The sequence below is a fragment of the Gymnoscopelus braueri genome, assembly GCF_963280865.1.
Source record: "Gymnoscopelus braueri genome assembly, chromosome: 13".
Classification (NCBI taxonomy): Eukaryota; Metazoa; Chordata; class Actinopteri; order Myctophiformes; family Myctophidae; genus Gymnoscopelus; species Gymnoscopelus braueri.
In genome coordinates this window covers 35,547,329-35,566,141 of record NC_137615.1, presented here as the reverse complement: position 1 = coordinate 35,566,141, position 18,813 = coordinate 35,547,329, and the positions used below count along the sequence as shown (strand labels likewise).

General features: G+C 41.3%; 1 protein-coding gene across 2 annotated transcripts; it reads left to right on the top strand.

Annotated features, from left to right (window-relative positions):
- The first annotated feature begins 349 nt into the window (after positions 1 to 349).
- Positions 350 to 18,493, top strand: gdpd3a (glycerophosphodiester phosphodiesterase domain containing 3a). 2 transcript variants are annotated; one of them, XM_080446291.1, is made up of 11 exons: positions 350 to 1,052; positions 4,337 to 4,379; positions 4,898 to 5,033; positions 7,618 to 7,663; positions 8,432 to 8,550; positions 10,257 to 10,346; positions 11,654 to 11,787; positions 14,762 to 14,821; positions 15,326 to 15,377; positions 15,968 to 17,120; positions 17,664 to 18,493. In XM_080446291.1, exons 1-10 carry the CDS (start codon positions 914 to 916, stop codon positions 16,094 to 16,096), a joined length of 948 nt encoding a protein of 315 aa, XP_080302417.1. In that variant the 5' UTR covers positions 350 to 913; the 3' UTR covers positions 16,097 to 17,120; positions 17,664 to 18,493. The 2 variants fall into 2 exon arrangements, with proteins under 2 accessions (XP_080302417.1, XP_080302416.1); XM_080446290.1 differs by lacking the exon at positions 350 to 1,052 and adding an exon at positions 3,468 to 3,784.
- The last annotated feature ends 320 nt before the right edge of the window (positions 18,494 to 18,813 follow it).

Sequence of the window (18,813 nt, the reverse complement as noted above, 5' to 3'; positions counted from 1 at the left end):
GAGCTAAAACAAATAAGTGTATCGACACATGTTTATTTGTGATTTGGCTAATCTTTATGATGCTCATTGTCCAGCCTTGCGTCTTTTACAGAATAAATCTAATCTTCAATAAATGTACTGGCATATTTTGGCTCAGGTCTGACAAGCACACATCTAAACTCAACTGGCTGAACAAAAGCATGAAACCCAGAGAGTGAAAATACTATTGCAATACTATCGCCACAGGGTGGGGAGAGGCCAGAGGAGGGCGCGGTGGGGGGGGGGGGGTAAGCTACAGGCCAAGCTGGTGCTTTATTAACTTTTACAGCTCCATGTAAGGTTCAGGTGCCTAGAGAGTGAGAGATATCAAGGAGGGCACATGGGACAATGGCTGCCTGCTGGGGAATAAATGATACAATATGATTTCAAGTAGCGTGAAATCTTGCCTTGGATATCCATTCAGTTGTACCTGTTTGTCAAGTTTCTCCCTTACCTTGCGAATGTGTTTACGGCATTCTTCTCTGAACTGACAAGGTGACATCTGGTGTGGTGAGTGTGAGGAGAGAGGGACTGTTGGGGAGTAAATCAGCCCCGTCGAAGGAGGACTTATCCCAGCGTGGAGAAGCGGCCGTGTTGGATTGAGATCGGTTCAGTGCTGAAACCTGAGTCCAGTTTCGTTTAATTGACTTGGGGATTTGTTCACTCGTCTCTTCTGCCAGAATTACATAGAGTCATAAGTGATAGAGAAGGCTCCGTTTGAACCTCTTCAAAGTGGCAAACTGTACACTACGCTGCAGTAGGCTGCTGCTTGTGGTCATTCGGTTAGATCGATGTCCGCTGTGTCCGGTGTCGAACGATATTGGCGGGACTGACACGACACCTTCCAGTCCACCTCTGCATTTGCCACTTACCGGCCCTGTGCTTGGAGGCAAGGATGAGCACGTCTCTGTACTTCTTCCTCCCCGCCCTTGGCGGCTACACCCTTGCATCTCTGTACCTGCTGAAGAACCCCCATCTTCTCCACCAGAAGAAACGCACTGCCTTCCATTGCAGACACATCTCCCACCGAGGAGGTAAGAAACGTAACTGTCTTCCATTGCAGACACATCTCAGTTAGTGCACTTTCTGAAACATATGTGGGTAAAAAAAAATCCCCAAAAATCTAAATAAAAATCTAATCTAAAAACTAATTCAAACATTTTTCTAAAGAATTCCATAAAAATACTTTTAAGAAGTAGTGAAAATAGCAAGCTCATAACACGTCGCATCGTGACTCGTTGTGAGCTTGTAGATCAGCTATTTCAGCGGATTAAGTGTTGTACTGCATATAACGGATGGAGTTCTATATGCCAGTGGTTCTCAAAGTTTTTAACTTCAAAGACCCACATAACTCTTGAGAGTGTACATTTGTACTCTCGCAGAGTTAGACCTGCAAGGTCGAGGACCCCTGGGGTTCCCTTGATGTGGAAATCCTTGCTTACAATTTATGCCTTCAGTCGTTAAGTCTAGCGGAATTAGAAACTCTCAAAAGATCAGCAAAAACCTTGACTCAGATACAATGTCAAGTGATAATAGAAAGATTTATTTACAGCGCTGTAACAGTCACACAACATACACATACATCCTACACCAGCAAAGCACACAGATAGACTGACTTGCTCTTCTCTGACGGTCCGCTCATATTTGGCTACAGGAAAACAATAATTCATTTGATGTCTTCTCCTGAGCTTGTTAGTGCTAAAACATATCTCTTCTGCACAGCCATAAACAAAGGGGCCTCTGACTTACGGGCAGCTGTGACCTGCCGACCTGAACTCCCTATTCCGGCCTTATCAGCTGGTGTTGTAGGCCCTGTTTTGCAGCTCTCAAACTTAAAGCTAGCAACACAGACTAATCGATGCTTAGCCATATAATATAATAATATAAATTCGCCTCATCAGCCTGGACCCCACTTGAGAACCCCTGGATGGAGTGGCCATTTGGAAACGGAAGGTTCCCGGTTCGATCCCGCAGCTCCTCGTGCCAAAGTGTCCTTGAGCAAGACACTGAACCCCTAACTGCTCCTGATGAGCAAGTTGGTACATTGCATGGTTCCCTCTGCTATGGGTGTGTGTGAATGTAATGCACATTGTAAAGCGCTTTGGATAAAGGTGCTATATAAATACAGACCATTTACCAACCATGCCCCTTTGCTGTGATATAATGATGAGCATGACAAAGACCCCCAATTGATACATAATTAGGTCACGAATACCTGTTTGAAATTATGTTGTGCCAGGTCAGAGAAGAGCTTTGTTGTAAGATTCAATTTATTACTGTTTTTATTACTCCATTACAATGAAGCAAGTGAATCATACTGTATTATGATGATCTGAGTAGTCATTCTTATATGTTGAGTTAACTTCTTGCTGGTGAAATTCAACTGTTCCCCGTTTCCCCATTTTGCTGGGGACCCCTTGGAACCCCCTCAAGGACCCCTGGTTGTCCCCATAACCCACCTTGAGACAATATATTGTACCATGGTCTGGAGGTCATGCTTAAATCGTGTGTGCTTTTTCTCTTGCCCTGAAAGCAAAGTTGGTCCTGTCGAAACCACACTTCTTTTCCTCTATGGCAGGGGTGGGCAACTTTGCCAACTTTGGCAATGCTGGCTAGATCTACCATAGCCAGACAAAACCAGCACCGCTTTCACGTCTGCTCACTACTACTAACATAGAATAAGTCCATATAGTTTAACATGAATATTTAAGTGAAGATCAAGTCTAAAAAAGTGGCACATCACGGTGACATAGCACATCAAACAAATGCAGATGACATCACTTGATCCAGTTCTATGGTAATCCTACTGTATGGTTTGGAGTTACGTTTCCTTCTTTCTTTTCCCCAGTTCACTGTTGAAAAGTCTAATGATTTGCGGTTTATCATATAGTGTCTTTAGAAGTTCCCTTTCTTTGAAACCTTGGAGTTTCAAAGAAACTTAACCCCATTGTTAAGTGCAGTCCCTCGGGGCTCTATACCATTTTTACATTTTTTCGTTCCCTACATAATAATAATAACTCCAAAATTAATTTAAAAGACAATTCCAACATTTTCCAAAAATATTTCATGAATAAAATCCAAAAATCTAATAATTCCCATGAATAAAAATAAAGAAAACATTTTGAGAAGTAGTGCAAAATAGCAGATCCACAAGCTTGCAACGCGACGCTTGTGGATCTGCTATTTTCGATAGTTTGGGACCCCGGACAAACGTCTAATTTCTCTTTTGGGTCTTGAGCTACAAAGTTTGGGAACCACTGCTCTATACTAAGGTTTTCCCCAGAATACGGATGCTGGTGGTAAGTGGTTTACCACCAGTTTCTGCTGATGAGACATGATGACATACTGTATCATATACATTTGCCGTTCCAACGTGACACAAAGCTTCCCGTTCTGCGAAGACTTAAAAAGCCTGAGATCCTAGAGGAGGACATCCTTTGAACCCTTTGTCCTTCACTGAAGTATAGGCTGCTCATTCAGTTTGATCCCTTTTCTGCTGGCATTCGATGCCAACGAAGCATCTAGACTAGCACCTCCAGTCCACCTCTGCATTACGGTCACTTTTTGGGGGCACCACCACCACACCTGTTCTTGTGTTTGGAGGCGAGGATGAGCATGATGATGATGAGCAAGTCTCTCAGGTACTTGGTCCCCGCCGTCGGCGGCAGCTACGCCCTCACCTCTCTCTTCCTGCTGAAGAACCCCCACCTTCTCCACCAGAAGAAACAAGCCGCCTTCCATTGCAGACACATCTCCCACCGAGGAGGTAAGGAAAGGGGAATCGAACGACCCACGCGGGTCAGCCAGTTGGCACAGTGGTTCTCAAACGTTTTGATTTCAAAGATCCCCTATAACTTGGAGACAGGGTTGCCATTGTCCGCTTATTATAAGCGACTTTCTGCTTGTTTTTCTGTTAAGTCGCTTGTAAATATTGGTAGTTTGCGGGTTTTTTGGGCTTGTTTCTAAACAAGTGTAGTTGCTTATTTTTTGTCCGATCCTGTGTCTAGGTGAGACATGACCCTTGACATGGCGTACAATATTTTACATAAAAAATAGATAGGTTTGAAATTGGACAGGTTTGAATGGTTCAAACCTATGTGGGGCTATTTCTTTCATAACAAATAATCAAATGTCATTTTTGTCCAATTTTGCATTCCAAATGGACCCTGACAGGTCTGTAACTCTGAGAGTGTACAAATGGAACCAAATGGCCATTTGGTTCATTTGGTTCCATTTGTACACTCTCAGAGTTATGGGTGGTCCTTGAAATTTGACTTTTTGAGAAGCACTGCCCTTAGACTCCTTGTTTTCTTGTTAGGATGTGGAGAGAAGATAGAGAGCACCATGGAGGCGTTCACACAGTGAGTATCCATAACCATAAACCATAAAAACCATAAACTACTCAAATGTTTTACTTTAAGTAAAAGTATCAATACTGCAATGTAGAAGTACTCTGTTACAAGTAAAAGTTTACTTGAGTAAAAGTACAAAAGTATTGGTATCAAAATGTACTTAAAGTACCAAAAGTAAAAGTACTAAAATGTTTGAAAATAGCAGATCTACAAGCTCACAACGTGTCGCGATGCGTTGTGAGCTTGTAGATCGGCTATTTTCAAATAGGTATAAAATAAGGCTAAAGTGGTTAATGTATGTTTTGTAATGTAATATATTTATATCTGCAAAGTAACTTGTAACTAAAGTTTTCAAACAATTGTAATGGAGTAAAAGTACAATATTTGCCTCTGAGATGTAGTACAGTACTTGAGTAAATGTACTTACTTACTTTACACCACTGCTTAGTAATAGTCTCTCTCTCTCTCTCTCTCTCTCTCTCTCTCTCTCTCTCTCTCTCTCTCTCTCTCTCTCTCTCCAACCCCAGTGCTGCGGAGCAGGGCACAGGCATGATGGAGCTGGACTGCCACCTGACCCATGACGGCCACGTGGTCGTGTCACATGACGAGAACCTGAAGAGGCAGACTGGCCATGATAAAACCATCTCCTCCCTCAACCTGCAGGTACAGAGTCTTTTGCTTTGGCAGGCTACAGCAGTAGTTCTCAAACTTTTTCAAATGTTTCAAATCAGTCTCATGGTGGCTCTGTGACAGGTCCCAAAACAGCCCTGGGTAGGCAACCCGGCCTGGTGGAGATCACTTTTTTTGTTTTATGTCAATTTGGACAATCATTTACATTCCCAGTCCTGTCCCTGTATAATCATAATTGGCATTAACGGTCAGCATGGTTTATCATAGCCCTGTGCCTTTTCAAACATGCCGTGCAAAACCCCCTGCACCACACACACACTTTAGTCTAGATGGAAAGTGGGGTCCACGTGCATAGGGTGGATTTTTTTCCGCCACCTGGTTTTTCTTAATCCTTGAAGTGTGTATTTTAGGATTCTGCCAGGTAACAGGCTGAAATAATGTTCCATGGGGTTCATTTTTAACCCTTTATTACACATATCCTGAATCCAAACCCGAAAATGGAAAAAATTATTAAAAGAGCATAACTTTTGAAGGAAACAACCTACAGAGACAAAACAAAAATCCCATACAATTTGGACCCAAGGAATTCATTACAGTGGTTATTATCAAAATTCAAGCACATCTTGACTCTATTACAGGACAAAAACAGCACAAAAGAGGAGGCCGGAAGCAGGTTGGAGTTAATTCCAATGGAAGAGTGAACGTGAACACAGCTTCTGAACCATTCTTTAGCCCCATGGGCACTGTACTAAATATTGGACCCAAATCGCCACAAGACACACAATCTTCCCAAGATCTTCATTTTAAAATGGCTTTTTTCAGAGAGACAAATCAGGAGAAAATCTACTTTATTATCGAACTTTCTCTGTCCCAGCAACATACTCTCGCGGGTCTAGCACCAGTAAACATAGTTCGCGAGATTTTCCGTCAGACGCCGGCGCCCACACCCTAGGAGACCATTTGTAGGATTTGTGTTCCAATTTGCCTCTAGTGGCTACAATTGTGATGGCGAATCTTCATAAATTAACCATCTTTGGTATCCCTGAGCAAGACACTTTACCTTCAACTGCTCCCCCTACTCCCCCACTCTGAGCCAGCCAGCTGCTGGGTCAGTGCGCAGAAGTAATTTCCTCTTAGGGATTGCTACAAATTCCTTTTCATTTATGTTCAGGCTTTATTTAGACAGGAGAGTGCATACTTGTAGAGCATTGGTTCTCAGAGTGGGGTCCTTGAGGAGGTTCCAGGGGGTCTCCAGTTAAATTTGTTAATACAGCACCACGATCATTTTAACCACTTCGACCATTATTTTATACTTTGGCTATTCAAAAATAGTCGATCTACAAGCTCACAGCTTGTTTTTCTCTTAACCCATTAAAACCGGGAAAGCATCTGTGTCATTTTAGATTTTTGCAAATCTTTGAATATATATATATATTTCAAATCTTTGCTTCTGTGGGACCCTGGAACAAAATATTTGTATACATATACATTTGGGGGTCCTTGACGTGAAAATGAACTGTTAGAATCGGCCTCAGGTCTTAATGGGTTAATAGAATAGACTAGACTTTAGAAAGAGGGGGATAAGAGAATCACTGAACCACCTGGATATCGTCTCTGTCGGGTGGAAACCTCATATGTCCAAAACTCGAACAGTTCAAATATGGAGATAATAGGTTTTTGCCCGACAGCAACGATATGAGCTATATGTTCAGCAACATCATGCTGATAACATGGCTCATAATCAAGGCTTCGGTTGTTCATGTATCTAGTTTCACATCCTGCTTACAAATATCCCTGAATACATGAATAAACAGAATATTCACTATGTGCAGCCAAGCTTGCATGCATGCATCGCTGGATGCCAGAAGTACTGTACATGCTGTGTTTACATGACCAAAATATTATATATATATTCAAGTTTCTACCAATCGGAATATCTGGGTTGTTTTTAATTAAATGTGGTGTTCATGTGAAATTGAATACTCAAGTCTCTTAGATATTTGGTTCAAGAATCATATGAATGTTTTTTTTGTATGCTTTTGCTTTTGCGATTTGAAAAATACCAATAAAGAAACTTTCATATGAATGTAAGAAAAAAAGAAAAAGCTAGCTGCTCTTAGCCTGGAAACCAGACGAATCTGCCAGTGCAAAAAAAAGAAATAGCCAGTGATATTAGTCTGGCCATGCCAGGCTAAGCTGTTCTATGCACACAACGCAGAGCCGAGTTATACTTTTCATTCTCTGGTTTCAGTACTTTTGTTATTTCGTATAATGTCTCTGTCGGGTGGGAATCTCATATGTCCAAAGCTGTTACGTTTCAGGATTAAAATAAAAAAAGTAGCAAAAGTAGCAGATCTACAAGCTCAAAGCGTGCCGCTTCGCACCGCGTTTCGAGCTTGCAGATCTGTTAATTTTGATTTTTTTTGTATGACACTGTAGTGTGATCAAGAAGGGCCGTTAATTTACAAAAAAACACAAAAAGTTATGATATGGAGATTAGAGGTTTCTGCCCCGACAGCGACGATACGCAACAAGACGTATATCACTCAGGACTAGATGCGTCATAGTAGAGCAGGCTGTAGTGATCATCTTCCATCTGTTTTTCAACTCTTTTCAGGACCTACCTCTGTATAAGGAGAGTCTGGAGGTGACATTTTATGCTGGTGGGTATCACTTTATCTCTCTATTCATGCTTCATCCCCATATTGTGGAACTTTATTGGCTATTGGCATCACTCAGTAGAGCCAGTAGAAGCATACCCTAGTTTAGCATCAATTAAAAAATGTATGGGACCATCATTTACAAAAATGCATATCATGGTAATTGAAAGAAGACTTTAAACTAGCGCGACTGAAAGCATAAAGGTTTTATGACAATGATTACTAAGGTAATAAAATAAAGTGTCAAGTCAATGGCGTGCTAATTGTTATGCAGCCAGCAGGGGGGAAATAGTGTCACCCTCTCTAGGCTATTAATAAGAACTGCAGTGCTGAAAAGAACTATAATAACTATGAAGATATAGTTTTAAAAATGGCTCTAACTTAAATTGATGATAAAGTCCACACCACAACCATAACAAAGACAATGGTGAACGATATAGTTATCGTTATAGTTATCATTATAGTTGTATTGCTTGGTTTGAACTGCCCTTTTAGACTTACAAGTAGGAAAAGATTCAGATTGGGGTTAGGATTGCATGCCGTGTCTTGGTACCGAACGGCGACACATTGTGAGTTTGTAGATCGACTATTTTTGGCTTTAGGGTTAGGGTTGGAAATGGCAATTTAAAAATAAATAAAATGGCACTCCTAAAGTTGATGTCCTCACCTGTTTAGTGATACAAACGTGTGTGTGTGTGTGTGTGTGTGTGTGTGTGTGTGTGTGTGTGTGTGTGTGCGTGTGCGCGTGCGTGCGGTCTCCCCTTCCTGTAGGCCGCTACAGCACCGGAAAAGACAGGAAGTTCTGCCTGCTTGAGGACATGTTCAAGAAGTTCCCGGACATGCCTGTCAACATTGAAATCAAGGAGAGCAATGACCTGCTGATAGAGAAGGTACAACCAACAAGTCTCTCTTCTGTCCATTGTTGGTGGACATACTGTCATTTACCTACAGGTTGTTCCTTAAAAGCCCCAATCTGGGATTGATTTGAACATATACTGTAAATTACACTATTACGCTATTCAAATACATTCTAAAAGAAAATATTGGTCTGTTTAATCCAATCTTTACAAACATATTAAACATGAACAAACCAATCACAGCCCCAACATACAGAACATATACTGTATGTTTTAAGTGTTTTATTTACTGAATGGACCAGTTCCACATGGCTATTTGCCATTTCTGGGTCCTTGGTATGGAAAGCCTCTCTAAACGCCTGGTTTAGAGAGGCCTTACCTTCTGAGGGCCTTAAGACTGGTGTGGAGTTTGACCTGTAAGTCTTTAACAGACTATTACAGCTTTTCAAATTCCAGTGGAATTAGGTTATGCGAATGATGTAATCATTTACCGATGAGGAGTGCAGTCTGACTCCGTTTTTCAGTTGAGCCTAATTTATGCTCTCTCGTACGACCGCTTCGCCTGCCTAACATAGCAGACCTTCAAGCTCACAACGTGTGAGCTCGTAAGGTTGGCTATTTTAGCCACAGGCTTAATATGCACCACAGTTGTACATTTACACTCAAACACCACCTTCTACTGGACACATAGTGTAAATAGTTTTCCTAGAAAGGACGCAGAGCACCTGGATGTGTTTAGGGGCTGAATGTCTCGCTTGCACCCAGATTTACTCAGCCTGTCTTGTGTTCAGAGCTTCTATAATTGTCAGCCGACACTGTTCCCACAAACAACCACCAATGTTCTTTCTTTCTTTTTCCTTTATTTATTCAGGGAAGCCCATTGAGAGCAAGCTCTATTTTTCAAGGACGCCCTGATAACAACATATAAAATACATATATAATGAGAAACAATAACAAACATTTGAATCACATTACAATGTCACAGATGCAAATAAACATAGTGTTACGTGAAACAGGTGCAGTCACTATGTAGTGTGTCCTCAAGAAGCACCCTAAATGTCTCTATTGAGACCAATTGCACCAGTTTCAGAGAGTCCTGAAGTTTGTTCCATTTGTGTGGAGCATAATACATGAAAGCAGTCTTTCCTTGTTCACTGCTCTTACGTGGACTGGTATATCTAATGTGTGTTTGTGAACGTGTTGAATGTCCAGTAACCTTTGGTTCCAAAAGCGAGGATAGATATAAAGGAAGTTTACCACACAAGGCCTTATAGATAGATACAATACAATGTTGCTCTCTACGAACTGCGAGAGATGGTCAACCCACTTTGTTCAAAAAACCCTCCCAGCAGCTGTAGCCATGCTGTACAGTAATTCCTCGTTGCTCCACCATATCTCCACCATATTCTAAATGTTTGTGTTTTTTCTTAAATTACTACTTGTTCATACTACAGCGTCACACAAAGCATCAAAAGTAGCAGATCTACAAGCTCGAAACCGAGCTTGTCAATCTGCTACTTTTGAATTTGAATCCTGAAAAGTAACAGTTTTGGACATTATGAGGTTTCCACCCGACAGACAGAGACGATATCTTCTGTGTGCGGTGCAAAAACTGCATTGTCTTCTCTGCACCACCAGTAGTGCACAGTTCTTTCTTGTTCTTGGCGTTTTTAAAACGTATTCTCATTCTTGATCATTTTGTCTCCTGTCCTGTGGTGTCATATCCTGTCGTGCTGAAGGTGTCTGGCCTGGTGAAACGCTACAACAGAGAGGACATCACTGTCTGGGCCTCAGTCAACTCTGGCATCATGAAGAAATGCCGTACAGCGGTATGTAAACCACCAGGGGGAGACAGAAATCCGTCTGTACAGTACACTCCTGGGGTTTGTGAGAGATTTTGGACCACCACCTTTGCATGGCTTAGTACAGTGATTCTCAACCTTTCTGATTTCCAAGGACCCTCAGTTTGATTATGCGTTAGGCCATGGACCCCCATTTCATACTATTTTTTCCCCCATCTCTGGGACCCCAATCTACACTCTAAAATCCTCAGTGTTAATTAAACTCTTGAGAGTGCGCACATTTTTACACTCTCAGAGTTACAGACCCCTGGTAGTCCCTGTACCCAACGTCGAAGAAAAGAGTTCTAATGTCCTCAGTGTTGCTGAGTTATAGGTTCCATAATAACTAAATTGTAAATGGTAAAAGGTGCATTTATATAGCGCTTTTATCCAAAGTGCTTTACATACTGTAGATTGTGCATTACATTCACACACCGACGGCGGAGAAAACCATGCAAAGCACCAACCTGCTCATCGGGAGCAATTAGGGATTTAGTGTCTTGCTCAAGGACACTTCGACACTGACTCTGGGGGAGCCCGGGATCAAACTGATAACCTTGCGGTTGCCATCTGGCCACTCTATCGGCCACTCTACCACTGAGCCACTGCCGCCCCAATTATGCATGGGTAGGGTGTTTTTTGTGTTGTGTTGTTTTTTGCTACACTGTCTACCTCCATTCTTAATGGACCTTTTCAAAGCAGACATTTTGGCTTGTGGTAGAAACTAAGGAAGGCCTACATGCAGCCGAAGGTGATAGCGTTCAGTCTGGCCTGTTTGATTTACATTGATTTCTGCAACAAACAAAAAATATATATATTACTCCAACATATTTTTTCCAAACATCACGCAAATCGGTACACAGTATCTCCATAGTCACATCTGCCTTTTATAGCGCCACCAGGAGACTTATGTAAAGCACGTTGTTTTATATTACTCCTTCAGATTTTAATCAAAGTTTCACGCAAATCGGTACACATGATCTCTAGTCATGTGATCAAGGCGGATTTGTTAGATTTTTCACATATTCCACCCTGATTGGCTAAGATTGACATCTAAACTTTGCAGGAGTGGCCCGTTTTGAACAAAATGCCTCAAATCATGAACGCAGCGTCCGATTGCTTCACTGTGTCACTGCGGCATATTAGCGTCATGTCCAGGGGATTTACTTGTACATCAAACTGCGGGTCCTTGCAATTAAAAAGATTGTGAATCACTGATTCACAATCAGTGATTCACAAAATGAGACTCATGAATGCATCTCTCTATGATTGTCTCTCTCTCTGTCTCCCTGCAGAACCCCTGCATGCCTTACAGTTTCACACAGAACCGAGGGTTGCTGCTCCTCCTCCTCTTCTATACTGGTCTGCTGCCCTTTGTGCCACTGGGAGAATCCTTTCTGCAGTTCTACCTGCCCCGCATCTTCAACAAGTGCGTGTGTGCGTCGTGTGTGTGTGTGTGTGTGTGTGTGTGTGTGTGTGTGTGTGTGTGTGTGTGTGTGTGTGTGTGTGTGTGTGTGTGTGTGTGTGTGTGTGTGTGTGTGTGTGTGTGTGTGTGTGTGTGTGCGCGCACACGTGTACTTGTATTACTATACTTGTGAGGGCGTCCCGAATAAAATAATATTAGCATTTGAATTAGGAAAAGATTCAGGTTAGGATTAGCCCTGTTTAATTGTGTGTGAAACTGGGCACACACACTCCCTGGAGGCCAAAGCAGAACCTCTGCCCCAAATCTTTCACATTGGTCTGTTATAGCGCCACCAGGAGGCCGATTTTTGCAAAACATTACTCCTACAGATTTTGTCCAAACATCATGCCAATCGGTATTATCTCTATAGTCATGTGATCAAGACGGATCTGTCTGATTTTTCATATTCCATCTGATTGGCTAAGATTGGCTTTCAAAGTTTGCAGGAGTGGCCCGGCCGTTTCTAACAAAATGCCTCCGATCATGAACGCAGTGTGCTATTGCCGTGAAGCTTTGCACACACATTCCCATTAGGCCAAGGAAGAAACGCCACCCTACATTTTTCAAATCAGCCTCATGGTGGCACTATAACAGGCAGATTCACGTTTTGGCCTATAACTCTTAGAACCATAGGTCATACAATCAAAATTATGTTTCCCTATCATTCCTTAAAGACGGGGTGACGTGATTTTCAGTGATCCCCCCCTAAAACATAATCATCAGGTATTATGGTTATACTAGGAGGAAGACTTTTTTCAAAAAAGTGTACAGAAATTGTTAAAATTATGTTTTTATGTGGACACGCCTCCAGTTCATTAAGTATACCTGGTTCTCACCTTAGCACCTCCTCCACCACCTTAGCACCACCCATCTGTCCTAGTCCCTCCTCCTCCTCATGCCCACACCTGTTGTGTTATGATAATGAGGGGGAGGGTATATTTTTACTGTCACTAAAGGGCTGTTTTTCTATTGGCACGTTTGACCCTCAAGGTTTCAGCCTCCAGGTAGAAACTCAAAATAGTCAGAGAAGACATAAAACACCATAAAAACACCACCAGGGGGCTTAATGAAGTTCTATCAACCTCATAGACACATGAAAAACAGAAAAAGTGCAAAACCATGGCACCACCTCTTTAAGCAAATCCCTAAATAAGCCACGCCCATTTCCACCTGACAAGTTTCCCACCACATCTTGCTACTATTCCTACCGATTTTGTCCAAACCTCACGTGGTACACATTATCTCTGTAGGGTTAGGATCAAGATGTATCTATCAGATCTTTTGGATTCCATTCCAATTGACTACAATTGGCTTTCAAAGTTTGCGGGAGGGGCCCATTTTTGCACAAAATGCCACAAGCACCGCTGGACCGATCGGTGAGAAACTTCTAATGCACACCCCAATCTTTGAAATCGTCGTGTTATAGTGTCACCATGAGGCAGATTTTTGCTAAAACAAATTATTTTGCTACAATTCCTACAGATTTTGTCCAAACCTCACGCAATTTGGAATACCTTATCTCTTATCTGTGGCCATGTCATCAAGACTTGATTCTGTCATCTGTCAGATTTCTCATATTGGCTATCCAATTGGCCTTCAAAACTTTGGAGGAGTGTCTCGTTTTGCTCAAAATGCCACAAATCATGAACACAGCTCCCGATTGCTGTGAAACTTTGCAAGCACACACACATTTTTGTTTTCTTCAAATTACACTTTTTGCTACTACTCTGCTACTACTACAGATTTTGTCCAAAACTTGTACACTATCTCTGAGGTCATGTGATCAGAAAGATGTTTGATTTTTCAGGTCCCATTCCAAGTGGCTGTTGTGTTTAACAATATGCGTTAATCATTCAGTCAATATCAAATATAGGCCAGTTGTTCCCAAACCTTTTCAGCTGCGACCCAAAATACATTTATTGTCTCCCCGGGACCCAAACGTACAAAACAATTATTGACCACTTAGCCCTGTTTAATTGTGAAAATAGTCGATCTACAATGCATGGCTTGTATTGATTGATTGATTGAATACTTAACAGTTTGTAAAAAGTACAGAGGTATAGTTATACAATAATGCTAAAAGGATAACACAAAAAGCCCTGGGAGGGTTTGTTTCCATTGTGTATTCAATTCATCAAGACATATCAATACATACAATACTATACAAGAAATCATCAATACTAGGAGCAAAAAAAAATTTATTTACAGAAATCCAATGGGGGGTAATTTATTTTGCAAGCTAGAAGGCTTGTCTAGGTCCAGTTGCAAATTGCAGACAGTGTTCTTTAATGGTGGTTTTGAATGAGGGTATGGTAGTTTTTTGCATTTATGGAAAGTTTAAATTTTTTCTTTGATTTTTTGTTTTATTTATCTATTTCCGTTGGAAATGTTTAGAAAATCTTGAAATATATATATATTTTTAAATGTAGGTTAAAAAGTGGATATTTACTCGTGACCCGTCAAAGTGGGCCCGAGAACCCAAGAATGGGTCCTGAGCCAATGTTTGGGAAACAATGATATAGGTTACTCCCCCCTGCCCCCCCCCCCCCACACACACACACACACTCAGAGCATGAGTTTGAGGTTATACAGGTGTACAAATCCCACTGACTGTATAACCACGGATTTATCTAGGTTTATGGCCATTTACCACAGTCTCCCCCTACACTTTACTGTACTTATGCTATACTTTGACCTGTTTGCATTTACTCATGCACTCTCTCACATGTAAGAGTGTCCACGTGACACGTGTGTGTGTGTGTGTGTGTGTGTGTGTGTGTGTGTGTGTGTGTGTGTGTGTGTGTGTGTGTGTGTGTGTGTGTGTGTGTGTGTGTGTGTGTGTGTGTGTGTGTGTGTGTGTGTGTGTGTGTGTGTGTGTGTGCACGCTTACCCTTTGTTGATGTTTCTTTTGTCCCTTTGTTCCCTCGTGGTGATGCAGAACCTTCATCCCGGAGCAGTGGATCCTGAAGAATGGAATGGTCATCTGTCTCTTGGAAAAGTGAGTTTCATTTCAGTGAGGAGCCATGTGGCAGATGCAGACACACTGATCTCATTTAAATTGTGAATCTTAAAAAAATATTCTCATAAGAAATACTATAATATTTGCATATTATTTAAAAGCATCCCTAAGAACCAAAGTGGTCTTGGAAGGAACTAATGTGTAAATGTGATATCAAACCGATAATACATTGTATATCGTTGGTGTCAGGGCAGAAACCTCTTATCTCCATATTCTAACTTTTTGTGTTTTTTCGTAAATGAACGCCCTACATGATCATGCTAACAGCGTCACAAAAAAGCATAAAAATTAGCAGATCTACAAGCTGGAAACGTGGTGCGAAGCGACATGTTTTGAGCTTGCCGATCTGCTACTTTTGCTATTTTTGAATTTGAATCCTGAGAAGTAACGGTTTTGGAGATATGAGTTTTCCACCCGACAGGGACGATATATGGCATGAGTATAATATCTCTTTACAGACTGTATATGTTGATATCATTGCAGATTAACTATGAGGAAGAGTCTTCTTAAACATCTTGTGGCTCGAGGAATTCAGGTATGAATCTTTTGAGACGGCAACTGAACAGAAACGAAACCGGAAAGATCACAGATAGAAGAACAGTTGACATTTAACAAACTGGACCTCAACCTCTCGACCTGCTAGGACATAGTCAAGCTGTCGGGAGGAAACTTTGTTTGTCCGAAACTGTTACTTTTCAGGAAATGGAAAGTTTCCGGACCCCCTGGGGTCCTTGGGGGGGGTTCCAGGGGGTCCCCAGTTAAATTGTTGATAATTAGGAACCAAATGGACCTTTGCAGATCTGAAGCTCTGTGAGTGTGCGAATGGCACCAGGTCCATTTGGTACACCATAATAGGGGGTGTACCAAAGGGGGATCCGTGGGGGGGGGGGGGGTTGATGACTTGTTGATTATTGGGTAAACAATGCTACTAATGTCAGTTAACCCTGACATCATTCCTGTAAGGCCCACAGTTGCCAACTTGACCAGATCAACCACAGTCAAAGGGTCCTGTTGTATTGCTTATCCTTGCAATGATGTCGGATAAATGTGTTTTATTTGCATTTAACTTTTCTTTTTTTTAATGCTACTAGACATATGAGCTTTTCTGTATGTCTGTCATTGCAGGTGCATTTATTTGTGTGCAACAAGGACCAGGATATCGAAGCAGCCTTTGATGCGGGGGCTACGGCGGTGATGACTGACTATCCAACGCTTCTGTCCGACTACCTGAAGAGGCATCCATGTCAGGAGTGACAACCAAGCACTCCCAATCACACTCCTGATTCCCTGTGAAGGACTCTGAACTAAACGGGCAGCTTAACCCATTAAGACCTGAGGCCGTTTCTACAAATGCCTTCTAAAAATGTATATAGGATATTTACCTCAATGAGCTTAATGACCACTAAAATGATGGCTGTTTTCTGTGTTGACCACTTTCATCCTGGCATGCCTATTTTGGGCATGTTATCATAGCATGTTATCATAGGTGATTTTCTTTACTTTGTTTTACTTTTTTCTAAAAGAAAATCATTTATTTTTTCAAGTTATGCACAAAAAGGTAGACCAGTCCCCACCTGCATTAGCCATAACAATAAAGACTTTAAAAAAGTTTCACAAGAATGCCATGGTCGCTGGGATCTTTTTTTTTGTACATACACTTTTTAGATTGTATTCATCAGCCAAAGATAGCACACCCCTTGCTCTGTTCTCTTTTTCTTTTTGTGTTATAGTAGATCTACAATCTCACAACAAGGCTATTTTTTCTATTTGTTGTATAATTAAGTATATATACAGCTTAAGGGGTTAACCGCCCGGCAGAAATGCAGGGATTTGCACTGAAGGTTCTCACGGCTCTACCAGATTTGTAATCAAAGTTAGAGCACTCTCATCAGGATTCAAACCACCAGAGTTTGATTCTATAAAAGCGGGAACTAGAGGAACATAACATGTTGTGCAAATCCTTTCAAATTGCTATATTGATCATCTTCTATGGCATTGATCCTCAAAGTGGGGTCCTTGGGGGGAGTACCAGGGGGTCCCCAGCAAAATGTGTTAATACAGCATCACAATTATTTTAACCACTTTTCCATTTATTTGGCTATTTCAGATGGGGGTCCACGACCAAATACATATAATTTTTGGAGAACTACTGTTCTAAGCACATTCTTATTATCTCTCCAGTAATTATACACTTACTGGCCTGTATTTGCTTCAAACTAGTAACTTAAGATTGATATTACTTCTTTGGTAGATTTGATTTGATTTATTAGACATTAAAGTAATACTAGGTAACGTTTTCAACAAAACTAAAGTTAAATTGTATATCTTTTGCGAGTGGCAAAAGTTTCACAACACCCACTCCGTGAATTTCACCCCCGGAAGCCTTTTATTTATATATTTTCTATTGAAAGTGGACTGGGGGGACTTTCCCGGGGAAATGACGTTCCTGGCCAACGTCATGACGTCGTGGCCGACGTCCCCAGGAACTACCGCAACGGTTTCCTGTTTGGCCAGGAACTACCGCGCTATAACAAAAAGGAACCTCACGCTGATGTTAAGATAATGTAGGATTGGAAGATCGAAAAAGAACAGAAAAAGAAAGCACAGCTCATGGTAACTAATGCTCCACTGGCTAAGAGAAACGATCCGTAGATAGTATAAAACAATTAAAAGATCGCTTTTTGAAACGCTTCCGGCTTCCGGTGAAAACGAATGGAATTCTGGGTAATCGAGGATTACGGAAATTGTATGCAGTGACGGTAGTGACCAGCAGAGGTTGCTAAAAATCGTTATTTGGGATTCTGCATTGTACAACTTTAAGTTTGAAAGAAAAACAAATGGCATATATCGTCACTTTCGGGCATTAATAATTATTCATTTTCCTTTAAATCAACTGTATGCTAACGCTGACATTAGAAATGACAATGATATTTGACTCTGAACAAATTATCCCTCTTTTTGTGCTTGCTTAGAGTATAATACCCTGATTGTGTTGTCTTATGTGTTGTTTTTGGTTTGGTTGATATTTAGTTTATCAGTTTTTTGCAAATTGTTTTGTATTGTATGTTTATAGTATATTGTACTGATGTCTCTAGGACACCCTCAAAAACTTTTTTTTAAATAAAAGTAATACAAAATTTACTGTTTTCCACCTGACAGCAATCACATGCTTCTCACATAAAGAAAACATCAAGGACAGAAAACACAAGAAAGTCAGAGACGTATGTCCATTCATTGTGGTCCTAATTAAGTAGGTCGGGAGGTGGCTTATTGTCGGTATCAGCCGAGTAACACACGGGAGTCTGTCCCCATTACAATGCGCTAGACCCCTGGGAGATGGATTGCTGAGGTGGAGCACCACACCTATCCTCAGCTCCCAGTACTTACCGCAAGAATTACCGCACCTAAAGCCGTGCTACTCATGCGCTTGAGTTGGCGGTGCCCCAATTGGTCTTAGACAAAACATAACAAAGAACAGCCATTAGTCCATAAAATCATATCGATTGATTTAATACTTTATTAGTAGTCCAAAAAATGTAAACAGCACAAGGGCTAAAAGGATAACACAAAAAAAAGTCCTGGGGAACTTGTTTCCATCGTGGTCCTGTGTAAAACACTTTAAGAAGAGCCTGATTTAACTTTATTGACTATTCTCAACAATACTCAAGCGGAATAGTATTACTGAATAGTAATGGAGCACAAATGTGATCAACCCATTAGTTTGATTGTACTGTATAAGCAAGCACTGTATTGTACAATTTCAGCAAGCACTGAAATTGGGCCATTTTCCACGGCCCTCTACTATATAGTACGAAGCCACTTAAACCCCATATGGTTGAGCGGAGTCCCTCAGGGCTCCATGCTAGTGTATTTTCAGTGTTCCGTTATTGTGGGGAAAAGCTTTCGCTGAAAATAGCCGGTCGACAAGCTTACAAGATCTGCTATTTTCTGCGAAAGCTGGGGTTTTAAAA